General features: G+C 47.7%; 3 protein-coding genes and 1 long non-coding RNA gene across 4 annotated transcripts; all 4 read right to left on the reverse strand.

Moving 5' to 3' along the window:
- Positions 1–48: 48 nt before the first annotated feature.
- LOC127344125 (uncharacterized) lies at positions 49–2,222 on the reverse strand. The gene is made up of 4 exons (XR_007877756.2): positions 1,549–2,222; positions 1,242–1,364; positions 280–512; positions 49–136 (listed from the first exon to the last, which is right to left on the reverse strand). It is a non-coding gene; the product is annotated as an uncharacterized lncRNA (long non-coding RNA).
- A 2,566-nt stretch (positions 2,223–4,788) lies between these two features.
- On the reverse strand, positions 4,789–5,512 carry LOC139837651 (beta-1,2-xylosyltransferease XAX1-like). The gene has a single exon (XM_071826986.1). The coding sequence runs from the start codon at positions 5,502–5,504 to the stop codon at positions 4,995–4,997; it is 510 nt and encodes a 169-aa protein (XP_071683087.1). The 5' UTR covers positions 5,505–5,512; the 3' UTR covers positions 4,789–4,994.
- A 9,881-nt stretch (positions 5,513–15,393) lies between these two features.
- On the reverse strand, positions 15,394–17,702 carry LOC127344123 (beta-1,2-xylosyltransferease XAX1). The gene is made up of 3 exons (XM_051370342.2): positions 17,413–17,702; positions 17,082–17,330; positions 15,394–16,811 (listed from the first exon to the last, which is right to left on the reverse strand). The coding sequence occupies exons 1-3, from the start codon at positions 17,612–17,614 to the stop codon at positions 15,601–15,603; spliced, it is 1,662 nt and encodes a 553-aa protein (XP_051226302.1). The 5' UTR covers positions 17,615–17,702; the 3' UTR covers positions 15,394–15,600.
- A 2,299-nt stretch (positions 17,703–20,001) lies between these two features.
- LOC127344124 (pentatricopeptide repeat-containing protein At1g33350) lies at positions 20,002–22,032 on the reverse strand. Its single transcript, XM_051370345.2, has 2 exons — positions 20,411–22,032; positions 20,002–20,225 (listed from the first exon to the last, which is right to left on the reverse strand). The coding sequence occupies exon 1, from the start codon at positions 21,953–21,955 to the stop codon at positions 20,603–20,605; it is 1,353 nt and encodes a 450-aa protein (XP_051226305.1). The 5' UTR covers positions 21,956–22,032; the 3' UTR covers positions 20,002–20,225; positions 20,411–20,602.
- Positions 22,033–23,666: the final 1,634 nt, after the last annotated feature.

The following is a 23,666-nucleotide window of genomic DNA, read 5'->3' on the forward strand; positions in this document are numbered from 1 at the left end:
CATTTGACTACACAGCTTAGCTTTGGCTCCGCCACTGCATAACAGGCTGGGTCGGCAGACGATGATATAAATATAGGATGCCCGTGATATAAAATTTGCCCTTCTGTATAAGTGGATCTCGCTAGTGAATGTGAATCTGTAAAGACATGTATATATGAAGTCGGCATTCGAATAATACACGTGAAAATATATCAGACAACATTAATTACACAATAATAATTCGGATGTGCCCAAAGAAAAGAAATAACAAAATAATAAAGCTGTAAATAGAGTTGTAACCTTCTTCCTTCATATCAGCAGATGCACAAAGATGGAATTAATTTGATATTCAATGGAGGGGAAGATGTGCAGCAGTCCGCGGGTTCAATACAATGATAAATATACCCTGTTTCTTCCATGCCCAACAAGGCAACAACGTGGAAAAGATATTCGAGAAGGGACTATCTGGATCAACGACCGAGAAAGGAATATCCGGATCAATGACATGCTTTCCCAAGCATGCCAGTGGCTAGCTGCACAACGAAACAGAAAACACATCATGCACCTCACATCTTCCAATCATACAAGAGCCATTAAATTTTATTAACAGAGCAGACTTTTACGAAAAGAGCAAGACCTGGTACCAACCACAGCTGCCGCTGCTAGCTTAGTGTGACTGTTAAAGCGAACTTGACTAGGAACTCAGTGATAAGAACATGCATATAGAGGAATAATCTTACAACAGCAACATAAACATCTTTAGTTGTGGAACAAGAAATTTATAATATTGTTTTTTCTTTACCTGAAGTACAAATGTTCCGCCAGAATGACCACGAAGAGGTGATTCCATGTAACAACCTTAATATATTCAGGTCATATAGTTTCCTAGCATTGAACTCATTACTCACATGATATGTTTACCCAACTACATGAATTGTATTTAGTTCTGATTTACGTTAGATAAAAGATAGTGACTGAGTTGATAAAGAATCATTGTGTTGAATATGAGATCATTTTTCATTATGTTCACATAGAACCTAGTTGAGCATGCCCAGTAGCACTAGATTGGAGATACGCTTGCAGCCAGCAAATTAAATAAGATGCATAATTACTTATCTCAATATTCATTTTTACAGCAGTAATTACGTCGAGTAAAATTTAACAATTACAAAGCAAAGATGATGCACAATTGTAGAAAAAATCATCCAAATTGGCAGAAATGGGGTGGTGCTGAAGAGTGCCAGGGGCGAAGAAAGAAATACCGTTCGCCGGAGCACGCACCAGCAAGTAGCTCAGTCCGGTGCCTCTGAATTGTTTCAACATACCTCTACCCCACCTCTTTGACAACACGAAACCAATGTGAATCTGCCAATAACAGTTCACACCTGCAGTGCAAAATGTCACCAAACATTAGGCTACAACAGGTGGCATCACATCCAAATCTGATAAGAGGAAAAGTAACAACACTGAACAAGGGTATCACGAAGAACTAAAAGCTGATCTACCGGACCAGGAGTGATATGAACTGATGGTGGTATGGGGACGAGACGAGGACAGCTGCAGCCTGACCTGGTAGCGGGCGATTGGGGCTCCTCGATGACGTTCCAGGCTTGGATTGCTGGAACCCGGTGGCAGGAGCCTGGACGGCGGCAGGTGCTTCAATGAAGTGAGGAATGGATCCGTGGACGACGGCCGTCAGCGTCGGGAGGTGAAGAGAGGTACGAAGGGGACGGTGCTTCCAGTGCTGGAGCGAAGCAGACGGTGCCAGCGTAGAGTATGGGGCGCTGCCGGCGCTCGGGGGAGAAGACGGTCGGCTGACGACGGGGCGAAGTTGACGGCTAGCCGGCGGTGAGGAACGTGGACGAACAGACGGCCGAACTGATGTTGGAGGCGGAGAGGAGGATCTGCCACTCACCAAGCCTCAAGCCGATAAGATCCCCAGCTGCAGCCGCTCGGAGCAACCCTGCGTACAACCGCCCGCTGCCGGCCGCAATCACACCTACAGCCGGTCGCCGTCGATTCGTCGGCAGACCACAACAGAGCGAAGGACACCCACAACGCATAGCGCATCCGCCGCTCGCCGCCGGCCAGTCACCCGCATCGCCGCCGGCCGCTCACCCGCATCGCCGCTGCCTCGCCCAATCCCAACCGCTCGCCGTCGTCTGGGTTGAATTGGAAAGAAAATAATGGGGTGACGGGGTTAGTGGGCAGCTCCACCTACGACCGAATTGGGAAAAAAATCGTCGGGATAAAAAAAAAAGAGGAAATTACGACTGTTCGTTTGGTGGTGGGTACCAAGAAGGTTTGGCCTGAAGCAGGCACCTGTTCGGCTCGGTCGACCGGTCCGGGAGCAGAATTACTATTCTGCACCCAGGGTGTCTAATAGAGTTTCTCTCTCTATATATATAACTATGGTCGAGGATATGGAAATGGTGGTGGATACCATCACGGTGGAGGACACGGAAACTATGGTGGTGGGTATGGTGGAGGATATGGAAACTATGTGCACAATAGAGGTCATGGGCCTGGCTATGGTGGCGGAGGCTATGGACCTGGATATGGTGGAGGGCATGGTCATTCAGGCAATGGTGGATATGGCGGAAATTATGGTGGAGGTTACGGTGGTGGTGCCGGATATGGTGGAGGTGGCGGATACGGCAGCGGGTACGGTGGTGGTGGAGGATCGGGTGGCGCTGGCTATCCTTAAAGTGGACATGGGTGCAACAGGAGGTCGCAATGGTTTACACTAAAGAACCAACTATATATGTGTGTGTTTTTTTAAATAAGGCATGTGTGTTGAGATGTGATGCTTGCATAAATGATGGTCCTTATGCTTACATATATAGGAGCAAGGTCCGTAAGAGTGAGAAATCGATTGGTCAAGAAGCAAGCCGGCCTTGTGTCGGCTTCTATGTGTGCAAGAGAAGGTATCTTTAGATTGCAAGTGTTTAGTTCCTTGGGTATTGATTTTTAATAATAAATTTATTAACGGACTAATGTATTCATCAAGCGTATCATAGTCGAATACAAAATGAAGTTTAAGCCAAAGTTCATCGCTACAAAAGAAGGTTTAAGAAATGAATCTTGAGGATCTTGTCTTAACTCTTGTAATATATTTTGAAATTTTAATTCAGGTCAAGAGTAGTTGTTGATAAGGTCCCTTTTACCGACATAGTGGAACCTTTTTCTAAAATGGGGTAAGCCGCTGCACCGATTGATGCATGTGGGCATTTTATTACATTGTTAAAATGCGCCCACCAAAAATTACACGTCATGGATCACATGCAAGGCCGGCTCTAGCCTAGGGCAAGTAGTGCAACGGCCTGAGGCCCATCCGGAGGCCCATCCAATACAGGAGCTCAAACCTGCTATGTACTGTATAGGGCATAGTACAAGGGAAAAAAAGATCCATATTTTGATGTATCGCACAGCAAGGTCAGGCGTCCAGGAAACGAAACACAACTCGCGATTGATGTTTCCTTTCCCTCGATCGAATCACTCATGGAGTTCCTCCTCTGTCGCCTCGGATCCCTCGCCCCACACCACCCCTGAAATCCCTAGACCCTATTTTCCTAAACACACACTGTCACACTAAGACGGAGACACATGGAGACACATGATTGGGGAGAGATCAATATCAATAGGTAAATCTTGATTCGAAAACTCAACTAGAAGCTACTGGCAGACTCTAGTATGTTATAACGTCGATGCTGACCGTACAAAATGGTGTCTCTGACCCTGGGCTGCTTCTTGGTGTCACGGCAATGGCTCGAATAAGAACCCGCAGCTCTTTTACATTCAGTTTCACCAACTCAATTAGCAATCGGCTCCTCACGCTGTAGTAGCAGGCGAGTTGCTTCTGAATCTCTTTCAAAAATTTCACGAAATTCAGCCGCAGAATTTTGGGCCGAGAACAGTTTATAAGTCATAACGACAATATCACAATGCAGTACTTTGATGCAACATTCCTCCTCAGGATTTACCTCCTTAAGTGCTAAGGTAAGAGCATGTCTAAAAGACCCCTTATTTTTTTCCCCTTAAAACACGAGTAGAGGGCCCTGTATTCACTTTCCATCGGCCGAAAACTCGTCCGAGCTAGCAGACTCTGTATCCCCAACCCGTAAAACAGAATCCTGCGGAATATTCTGTTTTCAGCAGCGACGTGCGGGTGGCTATGGCGGCGCGGGGAAAACGGTTGGGAATTCTGAAATGTCCGCGCACCCTAGTGAAATGGGATGAGGGGTTGGCCATGTATTCAGCCTCCCGCCCGGTACAAGTTAGGGGCGAAGAACCGTCCCGTAGCCAAAACTGTAAAAATTGATGCGGGGCCTGTTTTACGGGGTCTGTTAGACGGCCGGGTAGCGCCCAACCCCTTATTTCGGCGGTTATTATACGGGTTTGACCCTTTTAAGAGGTCTGTTAGACATGCTCTAACAATACTACTGGTTAAGGGGTTATGCAATACGGTAGAAAGTTTTTGTCAGAAGACAACACAAGATTGTCAATGCTGAAGAAACTTAGGTATTGTACCACATTACTTCTCTAGCACTAATATGCAGCTCGCGTCGGATTCACTGGCCACCACATCGGAAGGAAATCCAGAGACAACGTTAACATTCACATTAATTTAAACAAAAGCATCAGAAGTTAAAAGAACTACAGTAGCTGATGGCAAAGAAATACAGTAGCGCGATCTCCAGAACTTCCACATTGAACATGTCATTGTCAAGCCATTGTTCAAATGTTGAATAAACTGAAGGGGGATTCATGGAACAAGGCTAGGGATTTGGGATATGCAAACAAAATTCGTAGGCAACAAGAAACACTTGGGATTTCAGATATGCAGACAATTTTTTTGTATAAACAGCAACACATACTCTGTGACATTTGAACAAATACACTATCTGGAGTGCCATTCCAAGGCACATTCATGATAGGAAAATAACTCATAGGTGTACAAAAAGAATGTCAATGCTTTAAGCCCGCCTTGTGTTAGGACAGCATCATGGGGGCTGTTACTCTTGTAGCTTGTCGATGGTCTGCAGCAGGAACAGCTGGAACCTGGTGAGGTTGACCTTGACATCCTGCTTCATGATAGTCTCGGCGAGCACCTGCCAGCCCTGAGTGTGGAGCGCCTTGGGGTCCTTGAAGACGACGTGATCCCTGGGGTACTTGTCCTTGAGGCTGGTCTCCTCCTCGTCGACGAAGTACTCGAGGTACCGGAGCTGCATGTCCCGCGCCGGCTGGCCGTAGAAGTTTGTGGCATGCCAGTTCATGTTCCCCCATGGCACGATCTGCAGCACGACGGCGTTGGTGGGCATGAAGATCTGGTTAGTGAGGCCAGCACCGTGGACCGCCAGGAGCACGTCCGCCGAGTTCACGAGTGCGGCGAACGCCGGCACGTCCGCACCGGCCTCGGCCACCGTCACGTTGAACCCAAGGGCCGTCGCGGCCGCGGCAACCTCGTCCAGGTTGAGCAGCTTGCGCGTGCCGCTGCCGGAGATGATGAGCATCTGCGGCCGCATCCCGGGCTCCTCCACAATAAAGTCGTCATCCTCTACATGGTATCGTTGTCTAGGACATCCGTCTTCGTTTATTGTTCAACAAGTTTTTAGGAGAAACTAGGACATTTGCCCGTGCGTTGCATCGGGACAAAAAATTATTTTATAATAAAACTTACAATTAATTAATATAAGGTAAATCTGCGGCATGTCGCAAAAAGTCACTTTATGTGCTCTTTGATGTTGCATGAGGCCACCATAACAGATAATCGATACAGAAATACACATGTACAGTGTTGATATTGTTGTGAATAAAAGATAGAGATCAGATCAAGACGATCACGGCTTCATCATGAATTTTACTGAGAATTGGCAGAGGCACACCTCTTACACACTTGCGTCAGCAATGATGAGATTGATTCACTAATTTAAAGGGGGGAAATATGCTAATGCAGCGTGGTTGTAACTTGCAACCTGAAGAGATTAAAAGTTGACGATTGTCACTGCCGCGTCTCCTATCTTTTTTTGCTGACCCTTTATAAAGACCGGATTTGCTAATCCTCAGGCGACTGAGATTAATTTATGTCTCAGTCGATGTACGTACAGGCTCGGGTAGAGGAAAAAACATGTGTGGAAGATGTCGTTCGAACTCTCAACGTTCGGATAGCTTCGCACCATTAATTACCGCTGGGATATATTATTAGTTGTATAGATTCCACCGTCTCTCTACATATATTACGCGCACATTACACGTCATCATGTTTAGTTATCAACTTGAAAAAACTTTGTTGCAAATGGCCGAACTAGTATCTTTTATCATTTGTCATTTTATTTTTTCTTTTGTGATCTATTCTTGTCTTTATGTATGTTATTTATCTTATCTCCCCTTTTACTTTATTTTCTTAATATGTCTTATTAAATGTATGTATTTAACGGGTTTTACGTTACTTTAACCGGTTTAGATACGAGTGGCACTTTTTGAAAAACAAAGATTCAACTTGCAATAGGTTAGAAATGTGCAGCCCAAACTAGTTTTTGGTATGAGTTACACTATTCTCAAGAAATGTGCAACTCAAACCGGTTTTAATATGAGTTGCACATTTTTTTTTTAGAAATATGCAACTTAAACAGGTTTTCACTATGAGATGCACATTTCTAAAAAAATCACAATCAATTTGCGGAGTGAGTTGCACGTTTCTTGAGAAATGTGTAACTCAAACTGGCTTTTAGTACGAGTTGCACTTTTTTCGAGAAATGTGCAACTCAAATAGGTTTTCAGTATGAGTTGCACTTTTCTGGAAAAATGTACAACTCAAAGAGGTTTTCGGTGCAAGTTGCATTTTTTTCAAGAAATGTGCAACTCAATGCGGTTTTCTGTATAAGTTGCACTTTTCTTTAAAAATGTGCAACGCAAATAGATTTTCGGTGTGAGCTGTGAGTTGCACTTTTCTTGAGAAATGTGCAACTCAAACTGGTTTCGGTGCGAGTTGTAGTATGAGTTGCACTTTTCTAAAAAAATGTGCACCTCAAACCGGTTTTCTGTACAAGTTGCACTTTTTTTGAATATATGCAAATCAAACCGGTTTTTCGATACGAGATGCACATTTTCTCAAGAAATGTGCAACTCAAACCGATTTTCAGTACAAGTTGCACTTTTTTAGAAATATGCAGCTATTTGATGAAAAAGTGCAAACACTATCCTATTTGTAATTTTTTCAGGTTTTTTTAATTATTTATAGGTTGCACTATTTTATCACACCATAGTTACATTTAAAAAAAATTGTGCAACTATATCATCAAAATATTTTTTGGGTTTTCGATCTAGGAGTTGCATATTTTTCCAAGTTTCCTCTGTTTCAAAGAGACACGTACCTACAATAATTTTCAAGTTGTCCGCTTAATTGGGATTAACACAGGCTGATTAGTTTTGTATGGGCCGTTCTGACCGGAGACATGCAACACACAATAGAAAAAAGCCCACAGACAAAAGCGAGAACGGTCAGCTAAGGTGCTAGAAGAAACAAGAGATGAACTCTACTATGGATAGCCTATTCGTCTCGTCGAGTGCGACCTGCCGATTTCTCAGTCGACTGAGACCCAGCCACTCCCTATAAAGACTGGCTTGCTTCTTTTGCAAAATTCAAGCTGCAAACGCCGCTCCTCGGTCGAAGCCGATGACCACACCTTGGTGCTCCTTTACACAATAATGATAGTCGGTTGACCGTACTGGCAGCAGCAAAAAGTAGCAGAAATAGTAATAATGATTAGTAGCAATGCACCGTTAATCTTCTGACTCCTTATCTGTTAATTATGAATACCAATGAATCTCATTCCGGCTCTCTCTTCTGTCTCAAATCAGGTGAGCCAAGCCACTGTCTATGACATCTCCCTACTTGAGTAGCAGTAATTTATCTCTTCCCTGACCAAAACGCACCAAGAGCTCAGCCCCTCCTAGCCCAAATTGCAATAGTAGCAGGTACGTGACACACTACTGAATGACATAGTGGTATGCATCTGCTGCTAGTCAAAAGAAGCTACAGAGCATCAAACAACAGGGGTGCACCACTGATCTAGAAGAGATATAAGCAACAAGTTATCAATACCAAAGCATCGAGCTTTGCGGCAATATTAGTGACTCGATCCGCGGAAATCTGATAGTATATAAAGAAGACCTTTACATGTGCGTCCTGGCCAGAAAGATCAATGCAAATTGGTTGGACTGCTGATGCCGGGATCAAAGCAGCCATCATCGTCTGCCTTCAAACCGCCGATGTCGGCAAAGCAGTGACCTAGCGCCTCAGCACCTAGCCATGTCTAGCGCTGGAGCTCCCCCTCTCGTGGCCGCCCTTCTCACATGGGCACAGAACAGCACCCGACGATCGCCCTACCAGATTCTCCTGCGGAAACGGCGGACACGGCGCGCCATCGTGATCACGGCCGCCGCGCGCAGCCGCTAGCGGCCTCCTCTGACGAGACCGGATCCATCCCGACGCCCGCCACCTCCCTAGACTTCGGCGCCACGGGCCCTGCTCCGCATCAATCCCGACGCCTGCCACCTGCCTTGACTCCCCATGGTACTTCCGATCTGGGATTTGGATGGACTTCCATCAGTTGTTGCCACGTACGATGAGAGCTCGGCGGCGTAGAAGTCTTCATTGTCGGTACTGTTATGATATGATAGGATTTCCATCTGATTTTGAGAGGTGGTGGCCGTTCGTACCTTTGGTGGGAGGGTACTTTGGTCCAAAAAAGTATTGGACGACGGAAACAATCCTCTCTTTATTATGTATAGATAAAATAGCTTACACCCCAGAGATTACCCCAGTAGATCTACTGTTCCATTAGAACAAGTTTTCTCTAATGTATGGGGCCCTGCTCCTCTCTCTGTTGGGAAACATACCTATTATGTAAGCTTTATCGATGATTTTAGCAAATTTACTTGGATATATTTGCTTAAAAAAAGTTCTGATGTTCATCAAGCTTTTCTTTAATTTCAGAAATACGTTGAGCGAAAATTTGATAGAAAAATCATTACTATGCAATCTGATTGGGGGGGGGGGAGAGAGAATGTGAAAAACGTAACACCTTCTTTAAGCAAGTTGGTATCTTTCATCATGTTTCATGTCCTCATGCCCATCAATAAAATGACTCAGCTGAAAGAAAACACCGCCACGTAGTTGAAGTTGGTCTTGCATTACTTGCCAATGCAACCATGCCATTAAAATACTGGGATGAAGCTTTTCTCACAGCCACATTTCTTATTAATCTTCTTCCTAGTAAAGTCATTGATTCTGATACTCCTGTTGAAAGGCTTCTTCATGTTACTTCCAACTATGATGCTTTTCGAATGGTTGGTTGTGCATGTTGGCCAAATCTTAGACCAAACAACACACGCAAACTTGCTTTTCGTTCAAAGCGATGTGTCTTTCTTGGTTATAGTCATCTTCACATAGGTGTAAAATGTCTTGACATATCTGCATGCCGTGTCTACATCTCCCGCGATGTTGTCTTTGATGAAAATGTGTTTCCTTTTGCTTCCCTACATCCTAATGCCGGTGCACTCCTTCGAAAGGAAATTCTTCTTCCTTCTAACTCATATGTTTTATCTGAGGGTGTGCCACAAACTAATGATCATGTGTTTTCTATTGTGCCTGTTACTGATGCCTTACATGCAGATGAAGAAACTGAAAAAAAAATCGAGTGAAAACAGTGAAGAATTGGCTTCAAATGAGCAAGATTCAAATTCTGGAGAAAAAGACGAAGTGGGCACACACTCTCATGAGGATCTACCTCGGACCTCGTTTGCTGTGCAGGTTGATCCCGAGGAGGATCTTCTCGCGGCTCCCAACGCCCCGCTGCCCACTCCGGTGCGTTCCCGCGTGTTGCGTGTGTACACACGTCGGCCTCGGTCTCCGTCGCGGGACCTGCCACCAGCCCACGACCGCACCAGCACGCCTCCGACAGGCCAGGTGGGCAGCAGCAGCGCAGCTCCTGGCCGCGTCAGCCAAAACAGCGTCAGCGGGGAAAGCAACGACAGCCCCAAATCTGCAGCTACCACTTCGCCGACAATTTCAGGGCAATCATTGCCTCCTGATGATCCCGAGGACATTTCTGCCGCCCATGATTCTGGTGCAAACTCAGCCGGATCTTCTGAGCCTTCTTCTCATGCTGCACCGCATGTGTCCCGCATGCAAACTAGGCTACAAAAAGGAATCAAACACCCCATACGGATGGTATTGTGCGATATGGTTTACTTGTGTCTACAGATGAACCACGCTCTTTATCTGAGGCTTTTGGAGATCCTCACTGGCGTAAAGGAATGGAAGAAGAACATGATGCTCTAAGGAAAAATAATACATGGCACTTAGTTCCTTCAAGTTCTAGTCGAAATCTAATAGATTGCAAATGGGTTTATCGTATCAAGAAAAGAGCAGATGGCACTATTGACAGGTACAAAGCTCGTCTTGTTGCAAAAGGTTTTAAACAACAGTATGGGATTGACTATGAAGACACATTTAGTCCTGTGGTAAAAGCAGCTACTATTAGAACAGTGTTGGCTGTTTCGGTCTCTAGGGGTTGGAATTTGCGACAGCTAGATGTCAAGAACGCGTTTCTACATGGTGTTCTGGAGGAGGAAGTCTATATGAAACAAGCACCTGGGTTTGAAGATCCAAATGCCCCTGATTATGTTGGCAAACTTGACAAAGCCTTGTATGGTTTGAAGCAAGTCCCTCGAGCATGGTACTCTCGTCTCAGTTCAAAACTGCATGATCTTGGTTTTGTTCCTTCCAAAGCAGATACTTCCTTGTTTATCTTTCATAGAGGAGGTGTTACTATTTATATTCTGATTTATGTTGATGACATAATAGTCACCAGTTCCTCTGATGGTGCTATCTCTGCTTTGCTTAGAGAGTTGAATGAGAATTTTGCTATTAAAGATCTTGGTGAGCTACATTATTTTCTAGGCATTGAAGTAAAGAGGTCTTCTAATGGCTTGTTGTTAACACAAGAAAAGTATGCTTCTGATCTGCTTAGTAAGCTTGGTATGATAGATTGCAAGCCTGCTCCCACGCCATTGTCTACTACTGATCCTCTTTCTCTTGTTATTGGGGATCCTCTTGGCTCAGAAGACAGTACAAAATACAAAAGTATTGTTGGAGGTTTGCAATATCTTACTCTTACCAAACCAGATTTGGCCTTCTCAGTTAACAAAGTATGTCAATTTCTTCATGCTCCAACTACTGCTCATTGGACTGCAGTAAAGAGAATAATGCGCTATGTCAAGGATACAATCAGCATTGGTATAACTTTTCAGCCCTCTACTTCTACACTTCTTAGTGCTTTTTCAGATGCAGACTGGGCTGGATGTTTGGATGATAGGCGCTCCACCGGAGGTTTTGCGGTTTTTCTAGGACCAAACTTGATTTCTTGGAGTGCCAGAAAACAAGCCACTGTTTCAAGGTCAAGTACTGAAGCAGAATACAAGTCACTGGCTAATGCTACAACTGAGATGATATGGGTTGAAGCTCTTCTTAGAGAACTTGGAGTTAAGCTACGAGACAAGCCATGTCTTTGGTGTGATAATTTGGGTGCTACGTTCTTATCTGCCAATCCAGTTTTTCATGCTCGCACTAAACACATTGAGATATAATTTCATTTTGTTCGAGAAAGAGTTGATGCAAAGAAGTTGGCTGTCAGGTTTATTTCCAGCAAGGATCAGGTTGCAGATGGTTTTACTAAGACTCTTCCTGTTAGAAATCTTTATGAGTTTAGGCGTAATCTAAATCTTGTACCAAGTTTAGATTAAGGGGGATGTTAGAGTTATAAAACAGCTCCTGTTATATCTCTTCTGTTGAGTTCTATACGGACTCTAAAACCTCTGTAACACGCCACGCTCGGGGCTCTTCCGATGCTATATAACACGTAGCCCGACCTGAGTCCAAGGGTACGGTTCCATCTAGGTTTTATACAAGGTCTATGTCAGTTCACATTTAGATTGTTTCACATTGGAAGCACTCGTTCATGAAGCGTGCCTTAATATTTTCTTGTTCTCTTTCAATGAATGACGGAGACGGAGAGAGCTTTCTTGGGGTCATATTTACTCTTATAAGGTTATTTCATAATGTCGATTTTACATAAATCTACTCAACAAATGTGGTAGCAACGAAGAGTCTTAATTTCTTAATGTAGAAAGAGTTCCAAAGGTTGGTTTCATACCTTGTGAGGTTTCTCTTAATTCCTGATATATATTCCATCTCAGCAATTTTGATGCTTCCAATGTTTTCTCTGCAAACAGTTTACATAATATTGCCTGATTGTCACAAGCTCTTGAATATCTACAAGTTGAGTACTCCTAAATCTTAGATAGTCTACAGGTGGTGAGGATGAGGCTGAGGAGATGCTGGAACAAGGCTGTGTTGCTAGCTCAAGCGCATAGTCACTCGCCATGACCACAAAAGCGCTGACGCAAATTCTTTTTTTGGAGCAACCGGCAGGAGCTCTGCCTATTCATTAAGAAGAGGGAAATTTAGCCGGTTTATAAGGGAAACCGACCGAAAACCGATACAAACTCGACACCCGTGTCCGGTTTATAAGGAAGACCAGACAAAGAAAAACCTACACGGCACAGTTTTAAGGAAAACCGGCGAAAACCACACTTGGCCACACGACCTAGGTCAACTAGGTATGGAGCGCCGTCGAATGACACCAGCGCGACGGCAACGGCAAGCACCGCGACTGCCCGGTCCACGTCCCTGGAAAGGAAGTCAGAGCCGAAGGGAACGGCTAGGCCTTTCAAGCTTCGCGGGGAGAGGCAGGCCGCAAGAAGCAAGCCAGCGGCACTCGCACACCGACGGTACCCGAAGACCGCGACCCAAACCAGTGGTGCAAGCATCGACAACAAGAGGCTACCAAGACTCCAAAAAATGACGCCTCCAACGAGGTCACGACATCCAAAGACGCCGCCGTCATCCAATCCGGCAAGCCGGATTTGGGTATTCACCCTGGAATGATGGGCGGAGGGGTGCCTGGACTCCACGACAACGCCTTCAAGAAGGAAAGCGACGCCCGAAGGCGACGCCGTTGTCGGCACCGACCAAGTCGGGCAAGATTTTCATCCGGAGACCCAAGACAGCCACCTCCACTGGGCTATCGCGAGGACAACCCAAAATGCCGGACGAGCACAGACCACCAGCCACAGGGACGCCGCCCACGCCAACGGAAGCATGCCCTGCCGCCCACGCGGCCAGAGGCATAGCAGCAACACCACCTCGCTCCCGGAGCCGCCGCTCCGGCTTCCACGCGCAACAGGCCGACCCCTCGCGTCAACCTGTCGCCGTCCCGAGACGCTGGGATCAGCGCCCCGCCCGCCCAGAGCCGCGCCGCCGCGCCGCCATCCTTGCACTGTGGCTCACCTCTGCCACAGGCCTGCAGGACTGGCAAGGGCCGCCGCACCCCAGCCAGCCTGCCACACACGGTGGCCCTCCGCAGCCGCCCCGAACTCCGACCTCCACGCGACCGCCACGCCAAGGAGGAGCTGGGCCGACACATTCCCGTCGCCACCGCGTCCCCGGGGCCGCTGCCCCGGCATCCTCTTCTTCGGCCCGGCCGCAGCGCCGAAGATGCAGACCGGCCTCCCTGCCGGCTGCCCGTTGTCGGGGCACGGCCCCGACACCACCAACGCCATCCGGGCGTCCCCGGGGGCCGCCCATGCCTGGCCTCCTTGAGCGAGGCCGACCTGCAATCCCCCAAATCGAGCGGATCTCGATGCGGGAGGACACCGACCAGCCGCCCCGCGCAGGGCCCCGCGCCGAGGGCAACCGCCGCCAGAGCAGCCGCGACCTCCGCAGCGCCGGCGAGCAGCCACCACCGCAGCCCCCCGCCCGAGCCCGCCGGCTCGCATCCTCAAGCCCCGACCGCCATCGCCCCCACGAGCCGGCCCTCCACCGCGCGCCCAGGAACTCCCCGACCACCTTCGGCAGCGGGGTGCCGCCACCGCCGCGGAGGAGGCCGCCGGCGGCAGCGGCGGGGGAGGCCCAGGCGGGGCGGAGCTTTGGCGGCGCTAGGTTTCGCCCCTGGCGTCGCCTGGGGGAGCGACGCGAGGGGGTTCCATACTAGATAGGCTTATCATAGTCGTTCCTGACGCAAATTCTGGAGGTCATGTATTGAAGATCGGGATATGGTGCAGAGGCTGTGATGCAACTTGACTTAAGTTGGTCTGCTTTTGCCTCTGTTTTATTTGGTCATCCAGAAGAATAGGATAGTTCCTGCAATTGTTCATGTTGTGTGCCTTAACCTGACAATGATTTCAGCGTCTGTCTTCGTGTGAAGTCGAGCTAAGTATGATCGTGTTGCATGTATGTGATGTGTGTGCAACTCCAAATTTGTCGGAAGGACTTTGTGAGGATTCAGGACAAGTCCAAAAGGATCTAAAAGTCGAGAGAGTAGGCCTAGGAAGAGTAGGAGTGTGAGCATGTGAGTGGGGGTTTGGGCCACTTCTGTTGTTTGCAACCAAGGCTTGCTTTCTTGTATGCTTCTCTTCTATAAAAGTATGGTATGCCCTTGGCATGCTCTCAGAAAAAAAAGTTCCACTATTTGGATCAGGTACATTGACATATGACTGCTGGAAATTGTCCTTAATCGCCTTTTTCTTCAAAAATCTGTTTGTTTATGAAGCACAGAATGGAGAATGGAGACATGCCAAGATGTTATAACGTCGATGCTGACCGTACAAAATGGTGTCTCTGACCCTGGACTGCTTCTTGGTGTCACGGCAATGGCTCGAATAAGAACCCGCAGCTCTTTTACATTCAGTTTCACCAACTCAATTAGCAATCGGCTCCTCACGCTGTAGTAGCAGCCGAGTTGCTTCTGAATCTCTTTCAGAAATTTCGCCAAATTCAGCCCCAGAATTTTGGGCCGAGAACAGTTTATAAGTCATAACGACAATATCATAATGCAGTTCTTCGATGCAACATTCCTCCTCAGGATTTACCTCCTTGAGTGCCAAGGTAACAATACTACTGGTTAAGGGATTATGCAATACTGTAGAAAGTTTTTGTCAGTACTGAAGACAACACAAGATTGTCAATGCTGAAGAAACTGAGGTATTGTACCACATTTACATCTCTAGCACCAGTATGCAGCTCGCGTCGGATTCAGTGGCCACCACATCGGAAGGAGATCCAGAGACAACCTTAACATTCACATTAATTTAAACAAAAGCATCAGAAGTTGAGAACTACAGTAGCTGATGGCAAAGAAATACAGTAGCGGGATCCCCAGAACTTCCACCTAACTACAGAAGAGGAAGGCACATTGAACATGTCATTGTCAAGCCATTGTTCAAATGTTCAATAAACTGTAAGGGAATTCATGGAACAAGGCTAGGGATTTGGGATATGCAAACAAACTCCGTAGGCAACAAGAAACTCTTTGGATTTCAGATGTGCGGACAATCTTTTGTATAAACAGCAACACATACTCTGTGACATTTGAACAAATACACTATCTGGAGTGCCATTCCAAGGCACATTCATGATAGGAAAATAACTCATAGGTGTACAAAAAGAATGTCAATGCTTTAAGCCCGCCTTGTGTTAGGACAGCATCATGGGGGCTGTTACTCTTGTAGCTTGTCGATGGTCTGCAGCAGGAACGGCTGGAACCTGGTGAGGTTGACCTTGACATCCTGCTTCATGATAGTCTCGGCGAGCACCTGCCAGCCCTGAGTGTGGAGCGCCTTGGGGTCCTTGAAGACGACGTGGTCCCTGGGGTACTTGTCCTTGAGGCTGGTCTCCTCCTCGTCGACGAAGTACTCGAGGTACCGGAGCTGCATGTCCCGCGCCGGCTGGCCGTAGAAGTTGGTGGCCTGCCAGTTCATGTTCCCCCAAGGCACGATCTGCAGCACGACGGCGTTGGTTGGCAGGAAGATCTGGTTGGTGAGGCCAGCACCATGGACCGCCAGGAGGACGTCCGCGGAGTTCACCAGCGCGGCGAACGCCGGCACGTCCGCGCCGGCCTCGGCCACCGTCACGTTGAACCCGAGGGCTGTTGCGGCCGCGGCCACCTCGTCCAGGTTGAGCAGCTTGCGCGTGCCGCTGCGGGAGATGATGAGCATCTGCGGCCGCATCCCGGGCTCCTCCCCGAGCACGGCGGGCTGCTCGCGGCGCAGCCCGTATGCGGCGCGCACAAAGCGGTTGTAGTCGAGCATGGTGACGTTGCGCGGGTTGCGGGTCGGGTGCGGGGAGAGGATGAGGTCGCGGTCGCGGTACATGCCGAGGAACCCCTGCGTGAAGCAGTGCACGCCGGCGTCCTCGTCGAAGTTGATGACGGGGTAGTTGGAGAGCTTGCTGAGGAGCGGCGTGTACTTCTGCACCCACCACGGCTTGTAGTTGGTGATGAGCAGCTGCACCTCGCCCTTGAGGTGGCCCGCCGTGAGGAAGAGCGGGATCATCACGTCCGTGTTGTCATGGAAGAAGTTGTCCGTGTATCCGGCGACGGAGAACACCACGGCGGGCACGGGGTGCCGCTTCGTGCACTGCGGCGCGGCCTCCGCGGACGGGAGGGACTTGACGGTGACCTCCACGACGGCCGGGAGGAGGAAGTCGTCGTTGCGGGCGTACGGGCGGACCTTCTTCTCGCCCTTCTCGTCGAAGCCGGCGGCGGCGCCGGACGGGTTCACGAGATACATGGTCTTCTGCTTGGGGCTGACGCGGATGTCGCCGGACAGCTCGCACACCGCCGGCCGCGCGTACGGGAAGCCCTCGTCGACGCCGTTCTCGTCGCACGCCATCTTGGCATCCCCAATGCTCTTGTCCTGATCCTTCTCAGCTGCGAGATTGCACAAGAAAGATCCCAATCACTCTACGCGGCAGATCTCGCAGTACATTTCAACTAAGTCTACCCAAATCAAAGAAAATGTGGGGACGCGCGCGACAAATTTTGCCGAGAATGCAGAGTGCAGAGCTTTAAATTCACTCCGAGGAGATAAAAGTAGTTGCCGAGGTGCTCAGTTTTGGTTTGGGGGTGCCCGCTTTCCTTTGACAGTTTGATGGTAGATTCGCAAGAAAAGGAGCGGGGAAAGAGGCAAAGATTCCTTACATGGATTACGCTCGGAGGGCAGCGGCGCCTCCTTCTCCTTTTTCGAGACTAGCGCCTCCGGCAAGCCGGGCTCCTCGGTGACCGCGACCGCCGGGCCCTCCTCCGGGAAATCGACGGGATCCGCGGGGTCGTCGTTCTTGCGGCCAGCAAATGTTGTGTCTTCCAGCGGCGGAACGGCCTCCTTCTGCGGAGCGGATGACGAGCCCGGCGGCGCGTTCTGCAGCAGGCCTGACGCGTTGGCCGTGCTAGCTGAGGCAGCAGCAGCAAGCTCAAATTAGACCAGATCGAAAGAAAAGCTTGGGGAGTGGATCGGATTGGAATGAGTACTCACCGAACACAGGCGAGTAGATGGCGAAGAGCTTGGCGAGGGAGACGTAGGTGAGGAGCGCGAGGCATCCGCCGGCGAGGAGGCCGAGGCCGAGCTTCTTGGGCTCGATCTTGCCGGTGAAGCTCCTCATGAGCCGCGGCGGCAGCCTCCGCTCGCCGGCCCCGCCCGGGAGCTTCGACGGCCGCGAGTACGCCGTCGACGACATCTCAGAGCTAGGGAGCAAATGCGGGGGTCAAAGCAGAACAGAGAGAGAGAGTGTGTTGTGGGGTTGCGGTGGACTCGGTGTCTCCGTGTGGTAGAGAAGCAGCTGAGGAAAGTGGGGTGAGTGACGAGAAAGGAGAAGAAGAGCGACACAGCTGCGCGTTGCTCCAAGTTTGTTTTAGGCCTGCCTACCAAACTCCATCTGCGAGTGTGACGTGGCAACCATAGCCTTTCCGTTTAGTTGCACCTAATTCACACACCAGGGTGGACTTAGATTTTCCACCGACCTCGAGGGTGAGAGCTGTCCCGATCCCTTTGACAACGAGACATGAACAATACGTGTACCAACTTTTTCTCACTCCTTTCCGGCAACAAACAACCATGTGACTGTTTCCTTTTTTATTCAACAAGAAATAATTCAATCTATGCAATATAAAAATATTCGTTTGAAACGGATGGCATGTTACTGTTAACAGTGTTATGGCATGAAACTAACGCTTCTCCATTTCAATATTTGCCATAAACGTTAGGTGAATGACAGGAGAACTTGATGGGTTTTGCAAACGAGCAGACAGCACGTATGTTCCAAGCAAGCAGAAACGGCGTTCCTCTCTTGCTTTCCAGGACCAAACAGCAGTGAGCTCCAAGCAAAGATAATTCAGGACCAACCAGTAGTTGGATGAATAGGGCCGTCAACTTCAGCCAAAGCTAAGCTTTGATTAATTTAATTTTACCAAAACGAGGATTCCGCGCGGCGCTTGTCGGTCGATGTGCGATAACTGGATGCAGGTATAAAACAACTTGTGAGAAATGTGCTAGCATGAGCTAATTAGTTTAGCTTGTTTTAATCCCCATGGCATGAGGCCATGATGATTCCATTGTTTGAATGTATCCAGGATTCAGAGAATGCGAACTGTAGCTAGCATTGTGTGAATTCTAGTTTAAGTGCATGCTATGTGATCATTTTTTGCAGCACTTGTTGTATGTTTGGGTTCAGTTTGCACTGTTTCTTCAGTGAAAAGAAGAAAACTGTTTGTGATAAGGTTAGGTTTGCACTGTTTATCAGTGAAAGATTCAAAAGAAAATCGCAGCATTTGTGAATGTTCATGGTTCAGTTTGCATAGGTCACTGGGAAAAAAAAAACAGCAGGTATGTACATTTAGCTTCAGTAAATGACATTATACTAGTAGTAAATTCAGGAAATCACATGAACTGAAATTGTACTCCCACAGTAAAAGAACATACCTGTTGCCTCCAAATGCTTTTTTTTTTCCTCCACTGAATAAATTCAGAGATGCTGTGCAAGCTGCAGACCAGGAAATAGAAATGCTGCAAAGTTTTTACTTCTTTTCACTGCACAACGCATATCGAAGCTAAATTTGCAAACATGCTGCCGGAAATAGATTCACTAAACAAGGCAAACTAGAAACAGAAGAGCTGCAAATTTACTTCTTTCCCACTGTACAATGCCAAACGGGAGACAGCGTGACATAGATGCTGCATGAAGTTAACTTCGTCTTCAACTGAATATTGCAAACTAAATAAAAAATGTTTTGGCAGCTTACATTCCCTATATATCACATTTTCTGAATCTCTGAACAAAGACATTCGGCTCACATTATACTCCCAGTTTCACTGAAAATTCTCTGGGTCACTGAACGAACTCATTCATCTCAAATTCTAAATTTTCCATTGAATACATTCTACACATACAGTCACACACATCTCACTATTTACTTCTAGCCACAAATATTTTTTCTTTCAAAATATCTTGCATTCGCTGAGCCGATAGCAAGAGAAGCTCCAAAACTATAATATAAAATCAACATTGAAGAATTATCATAAAATAATTTTCACATTATATGCATTTGGTATTCTAGAAGTTGATATTTCTTCTACGTACTTGGCCAAACTTTACAAAGTTTTACTTTGACAAATCCAAAACACAAGATAATTAAAACAGAGGGCTTTTGGTGATGTTGGTAACATCTAGAGTAAAGTGTCACTTAGTGTGATAGATTTCTATCAGTTCTTATCAGCTGTCCAACTGATGCATGAACTGGGCTACAACAAGACTAGGGAGTCATGTCATAGTGTAAGCCTTATGTGTGTGGTACAGAATGAAATCAAACGATCCAGACGCTTTCCCATAAAATAATTAAGGATGCTGATATGCACGCAAAATAAATATTGTAATAGGCCAAAGGTACAAAAATTAGTTCCATGATCCAAGCAACATCTTTTGCATAGAAGGTCCATCAACAATAGGACACAGGTTCCCACATAAATACAGGAGATTTTGAAAGAATTTCAACATGCACACCAGGAATGCCTATGAATGTAGCACTGCAAAGATTTCACCTACCCAGCCATTCACCAAAAGAACAGAGATCAAAAAAGTTGAGGGTTGCGGATTTTATTTGAGACACTGTAGCTGCACACTGTTAGCGGCAAAACCGCCTCAATATATAGTACAGAGTTAAATGAATTTTTCTGAATCCTGACCTGACACCCTACTGTTAGTCCGCATTCTCTCTGAAATGCCAAAATGCAACAAAGGAGTTCACCATGATCAGCAACGTATTTGAACAAATCCTTATCTGTTATCTCCAGGCCTATGGGAACAATGAAGAATGAAAGATATCAGTACAGGATCACAAGGATATCCAGCGGTGAATTTGGCTCATAACACTTGATCACATATTCATATCTGTGTAATCTCCTGTCTCAACAAAATCGTTGTTCAGATATCTCAGCTCATAACCCTTATTAAACAGTATCCAGGTTAACAATGCTTTACCTCAATATAATATTGCAAGAGGTCGGAGCAGAAATTTGTTTTCATTCCGCTGATTCCCACAAGGCCTCAAACTGGATTGCATCATGCAACGTGTGGACTTATCCGCTGAATAAATCTGTGGTGAGTCTAATCAAAAGATGATCATTCTACAATTGGATCAAAAACTTTGTAGATGCCGAATCTTGCAAAAGATCAAGTGGTTGCAGGAACAGTCAAGGCCCGCAGTTCACCTGCCTTGATGGGGCTCAACCCTCTACTCTTCCGCACAATATGTTCCTCCATCAATCTTCTAACCTTTACAACATCATCCCACCGCCCACCCATAGCATACAGGTCAGACATAAGCATGTATAATCCAAGATTTTCATCAGATATCTCCATTTCGAGGACTTTCTCTATTCCCTCCACCGCAATGTCAAAATTCTTAAACCTCTTGCACGCCACTAGCAATGAGGTCCAGATGATGAGATTTGGCTCCAGTCTCATGGTCTTGATGACATCATAAGCACCCTCCAGCTGCCCTGCCTTTGCAAAGATATCAACCATGCAGCCATAGTGATGTATACTTGGCTCAATGTCATACTTCTCAACCATAAGTTTAAAGAACTCCCTCCCTTGCTCCACCAGCCCAGCATGCCCACACGCCCTGAGCACGGCTGTGAATGTCATCGCATTCGGGCGCACTCCTCGCCGACACATCTCCTCAAACAGCCGGATAGCTTCTTCGCTTTGCAGATGCATAGTCATCCCGCAAATCATCGCAGTCCAGTGCATTACGCACCTGGAAGGCACACGTGCAAACACGCGGGAAGCATAATCGATGCGGTTTGCCTTCGCATAGCAGTCAATGAGCGACGTCCCGAGGTGCATACTGGCTGGGACGCGGCGCCGCACAATATACCCATGGATGGACCTGCAGAACAGCGGCAGCAAGCCAGCCGACGCACAGCCCGTGAGGATAGCGACGACCATCGCAGAGTCTGCAGCAAGGTCGGCGGTGAGCGTCATGGCCCGGAAGAAGGCGAGGCCGTCGGCTACGCGGCCGCGGGAGAAATAGCAGGCCAGCATAGTGGACCAGGAGACGATGTCCTTGTCGGGGATGCCGTCGAAGAACAGGCGCGCGGAGGCGAGGTCGGAGGACCGGCAGAGGGAGGAGAGCATGACGTTGACGACGAACGTGTTGCAGGTGGCGGGGGGTATTTCATCGAACAGGTGGCGGGCGACGGCGGGGGAGAGGAGCGAGTAGGAGCGGAGGAGGGAGGATGCGACGTGCGGGTGCGCGAGGAGGTTGGACCTGAGGAGGTGCCCGTGGAAGTGGGAGAGGAGAGGGAGGGAGGCGGCGGCGGAGAGGGGCTTGAGGGCGAAGACGGCGGCGCGCCCGGCGCAATGTGGAGGATCTGAGGCGCGGAGGCGGATGCGGAGGAGGGAGTACAGGCGGATGGCCGAGGAGGGGCAGGTGGCGCCGCGGAGGGCCGTGAGGAGCTCGCCGGTGCCGTGGAGGGCGGTGAGGAGTTCGCCGACGGCGAGGTGTTGAGGAAGGGACATGGGGAGTAGTTGGGCGGCGGCGTCGCCGCGATGTGAGCGCTGCCACGCTGGCGCGGTCGCTTCGATTTGGAATTGACCCGGACCGTGACCTGCTTCGGGTAAGTTGGGCTGCATCGATCGGGAAATGCAGTCAACAGGCTGCACTGCACAAAGGCCTGCTAAATTCTTAGATGGGCTCTTTCGCCGTTTTTTAGGATAAGGCCCAACCAGCTTGACCGGTTCCTCAGAAAAGTAGCAACTTCTTAACCGGAAAATGTGGATCTCTACAGAAAACGGGAAAATATAAGGAAAGAAACGCTCGGAACTTTTCATTTTTAGAAGGAGCAAACGAAGAAGAAAACGCTCTAAAATTCGCCCAAGATCATATCTTTCTTCATAGGGCTTCTCTTCCTTACTCATTGCGCCGCCTTCTTCTCTCCGTGTGATAACTTTTTTCTCCGCAGATTTATTAATATAAGGTCTAATTCGCGTCGTCCCGACACCTAGCCCACAAGTCATATATAGGGCTGCCTCCTTAATTTACTTACCCTTGTTCCTTGTTGTCCAACCCAGATCTGAGCGAGGGTCCCCTTAAAACCAGATCTAAATTGGCGGCCTTCAGTTTTGGGGTCGCCTCATAGGAAGCGTGTGGATTGCGACGGAGGTGCCACGGTATGATGTTATGATGATCTTATGGTTAATTCTTCATGAAATTATGTCTTAGATTTGTTTTTTCCTATTTGTAAAAATCAACACACATTCTATCTACACCATCTCTTTACTTTTGATGGCGCTCTCCCTTATTTGTTCTCCTCTTATATCGAGTTGATATACTTTTCTAGTCGAGGGGCGAGATGCCTTTTCTACCATTGCGTAAACAATTTCATCTTAGCCCATTATTCATCTTTTGTGCTACCCGCCATAACACCTAATCCACTAGTCTTGTGTGAACTCGCCTTTGTACCACCGCTTTTCTGTTATTATCAACCACAAATCCTAAGCCAAGGGTCCCATCAAACCTAGATCTAGATCTATTGGTATTTCGCAGAGAATAGGAATAAAACCCGTGACTCATATGCGAAGGTATGATATGATTGCCGGCCATGGGAGGGGATGACGGCAGTTAGATTGGGGGTGGTTGCGGGGACGGCGGTGCCACGGACAGACAGCTAGCTTAAATCTTGGTCAGCAGAGCCCGAGGCAGGTCCGTAAACCATTGTACATGCCCTAAGCCCCTTGCCGATTCAGCCGCACCATGCCACCATCCGAAGTACTTCTTGCGCCACCGCCACCGGCGTCAGCATGTGCTACATACACATCGTTTTCACGAGGTAGCTAAAGTGTTTGATGCAGGACCTGCACTAGTTTTACAAACATATTGAGTAGGTCTTTAGTCGGCATAAGTTGTATTGTATGATTGGAAGTCGTGCCATGTGACGTCAGATCTAGAGTCAAGATGCATAAAAAAGAATAGATAAGGTATATTACTCCCTCAGTTTCATGAAAGTTATTTTAGATTTGTCTAAATTTAGACGTTCGTCTAAAATTAGGTGTCTTAACTTTATCTAGGTACATATGTACGTTTAAGACAAAAGTGAGACATCTATTTTTAGACGGAGAGAATACTATTTACTGTGTAAATATATGTATATTTAGACAAGTCCAAGACAACGCTCCGTTTTGGCCCTTGATGTAAGAGCATCTCCAGTCGCATCCCCCAAACGACGTCTGG

Source organism: Lolium perenne, chromosome 3 (genome assembly GCF_019359855.2).
Source record: "Lolium perenne isolate Kyuss_39 chromosome 3, Kyuss_2.0, whole genome shotgun sequence".
NCBI classification, from domain to species: Eukaryota; Viridiplantae; Streptophyta; class Magnoliopsida; order Poales; family Poaceae; genus Lolium; species Lolium perenne.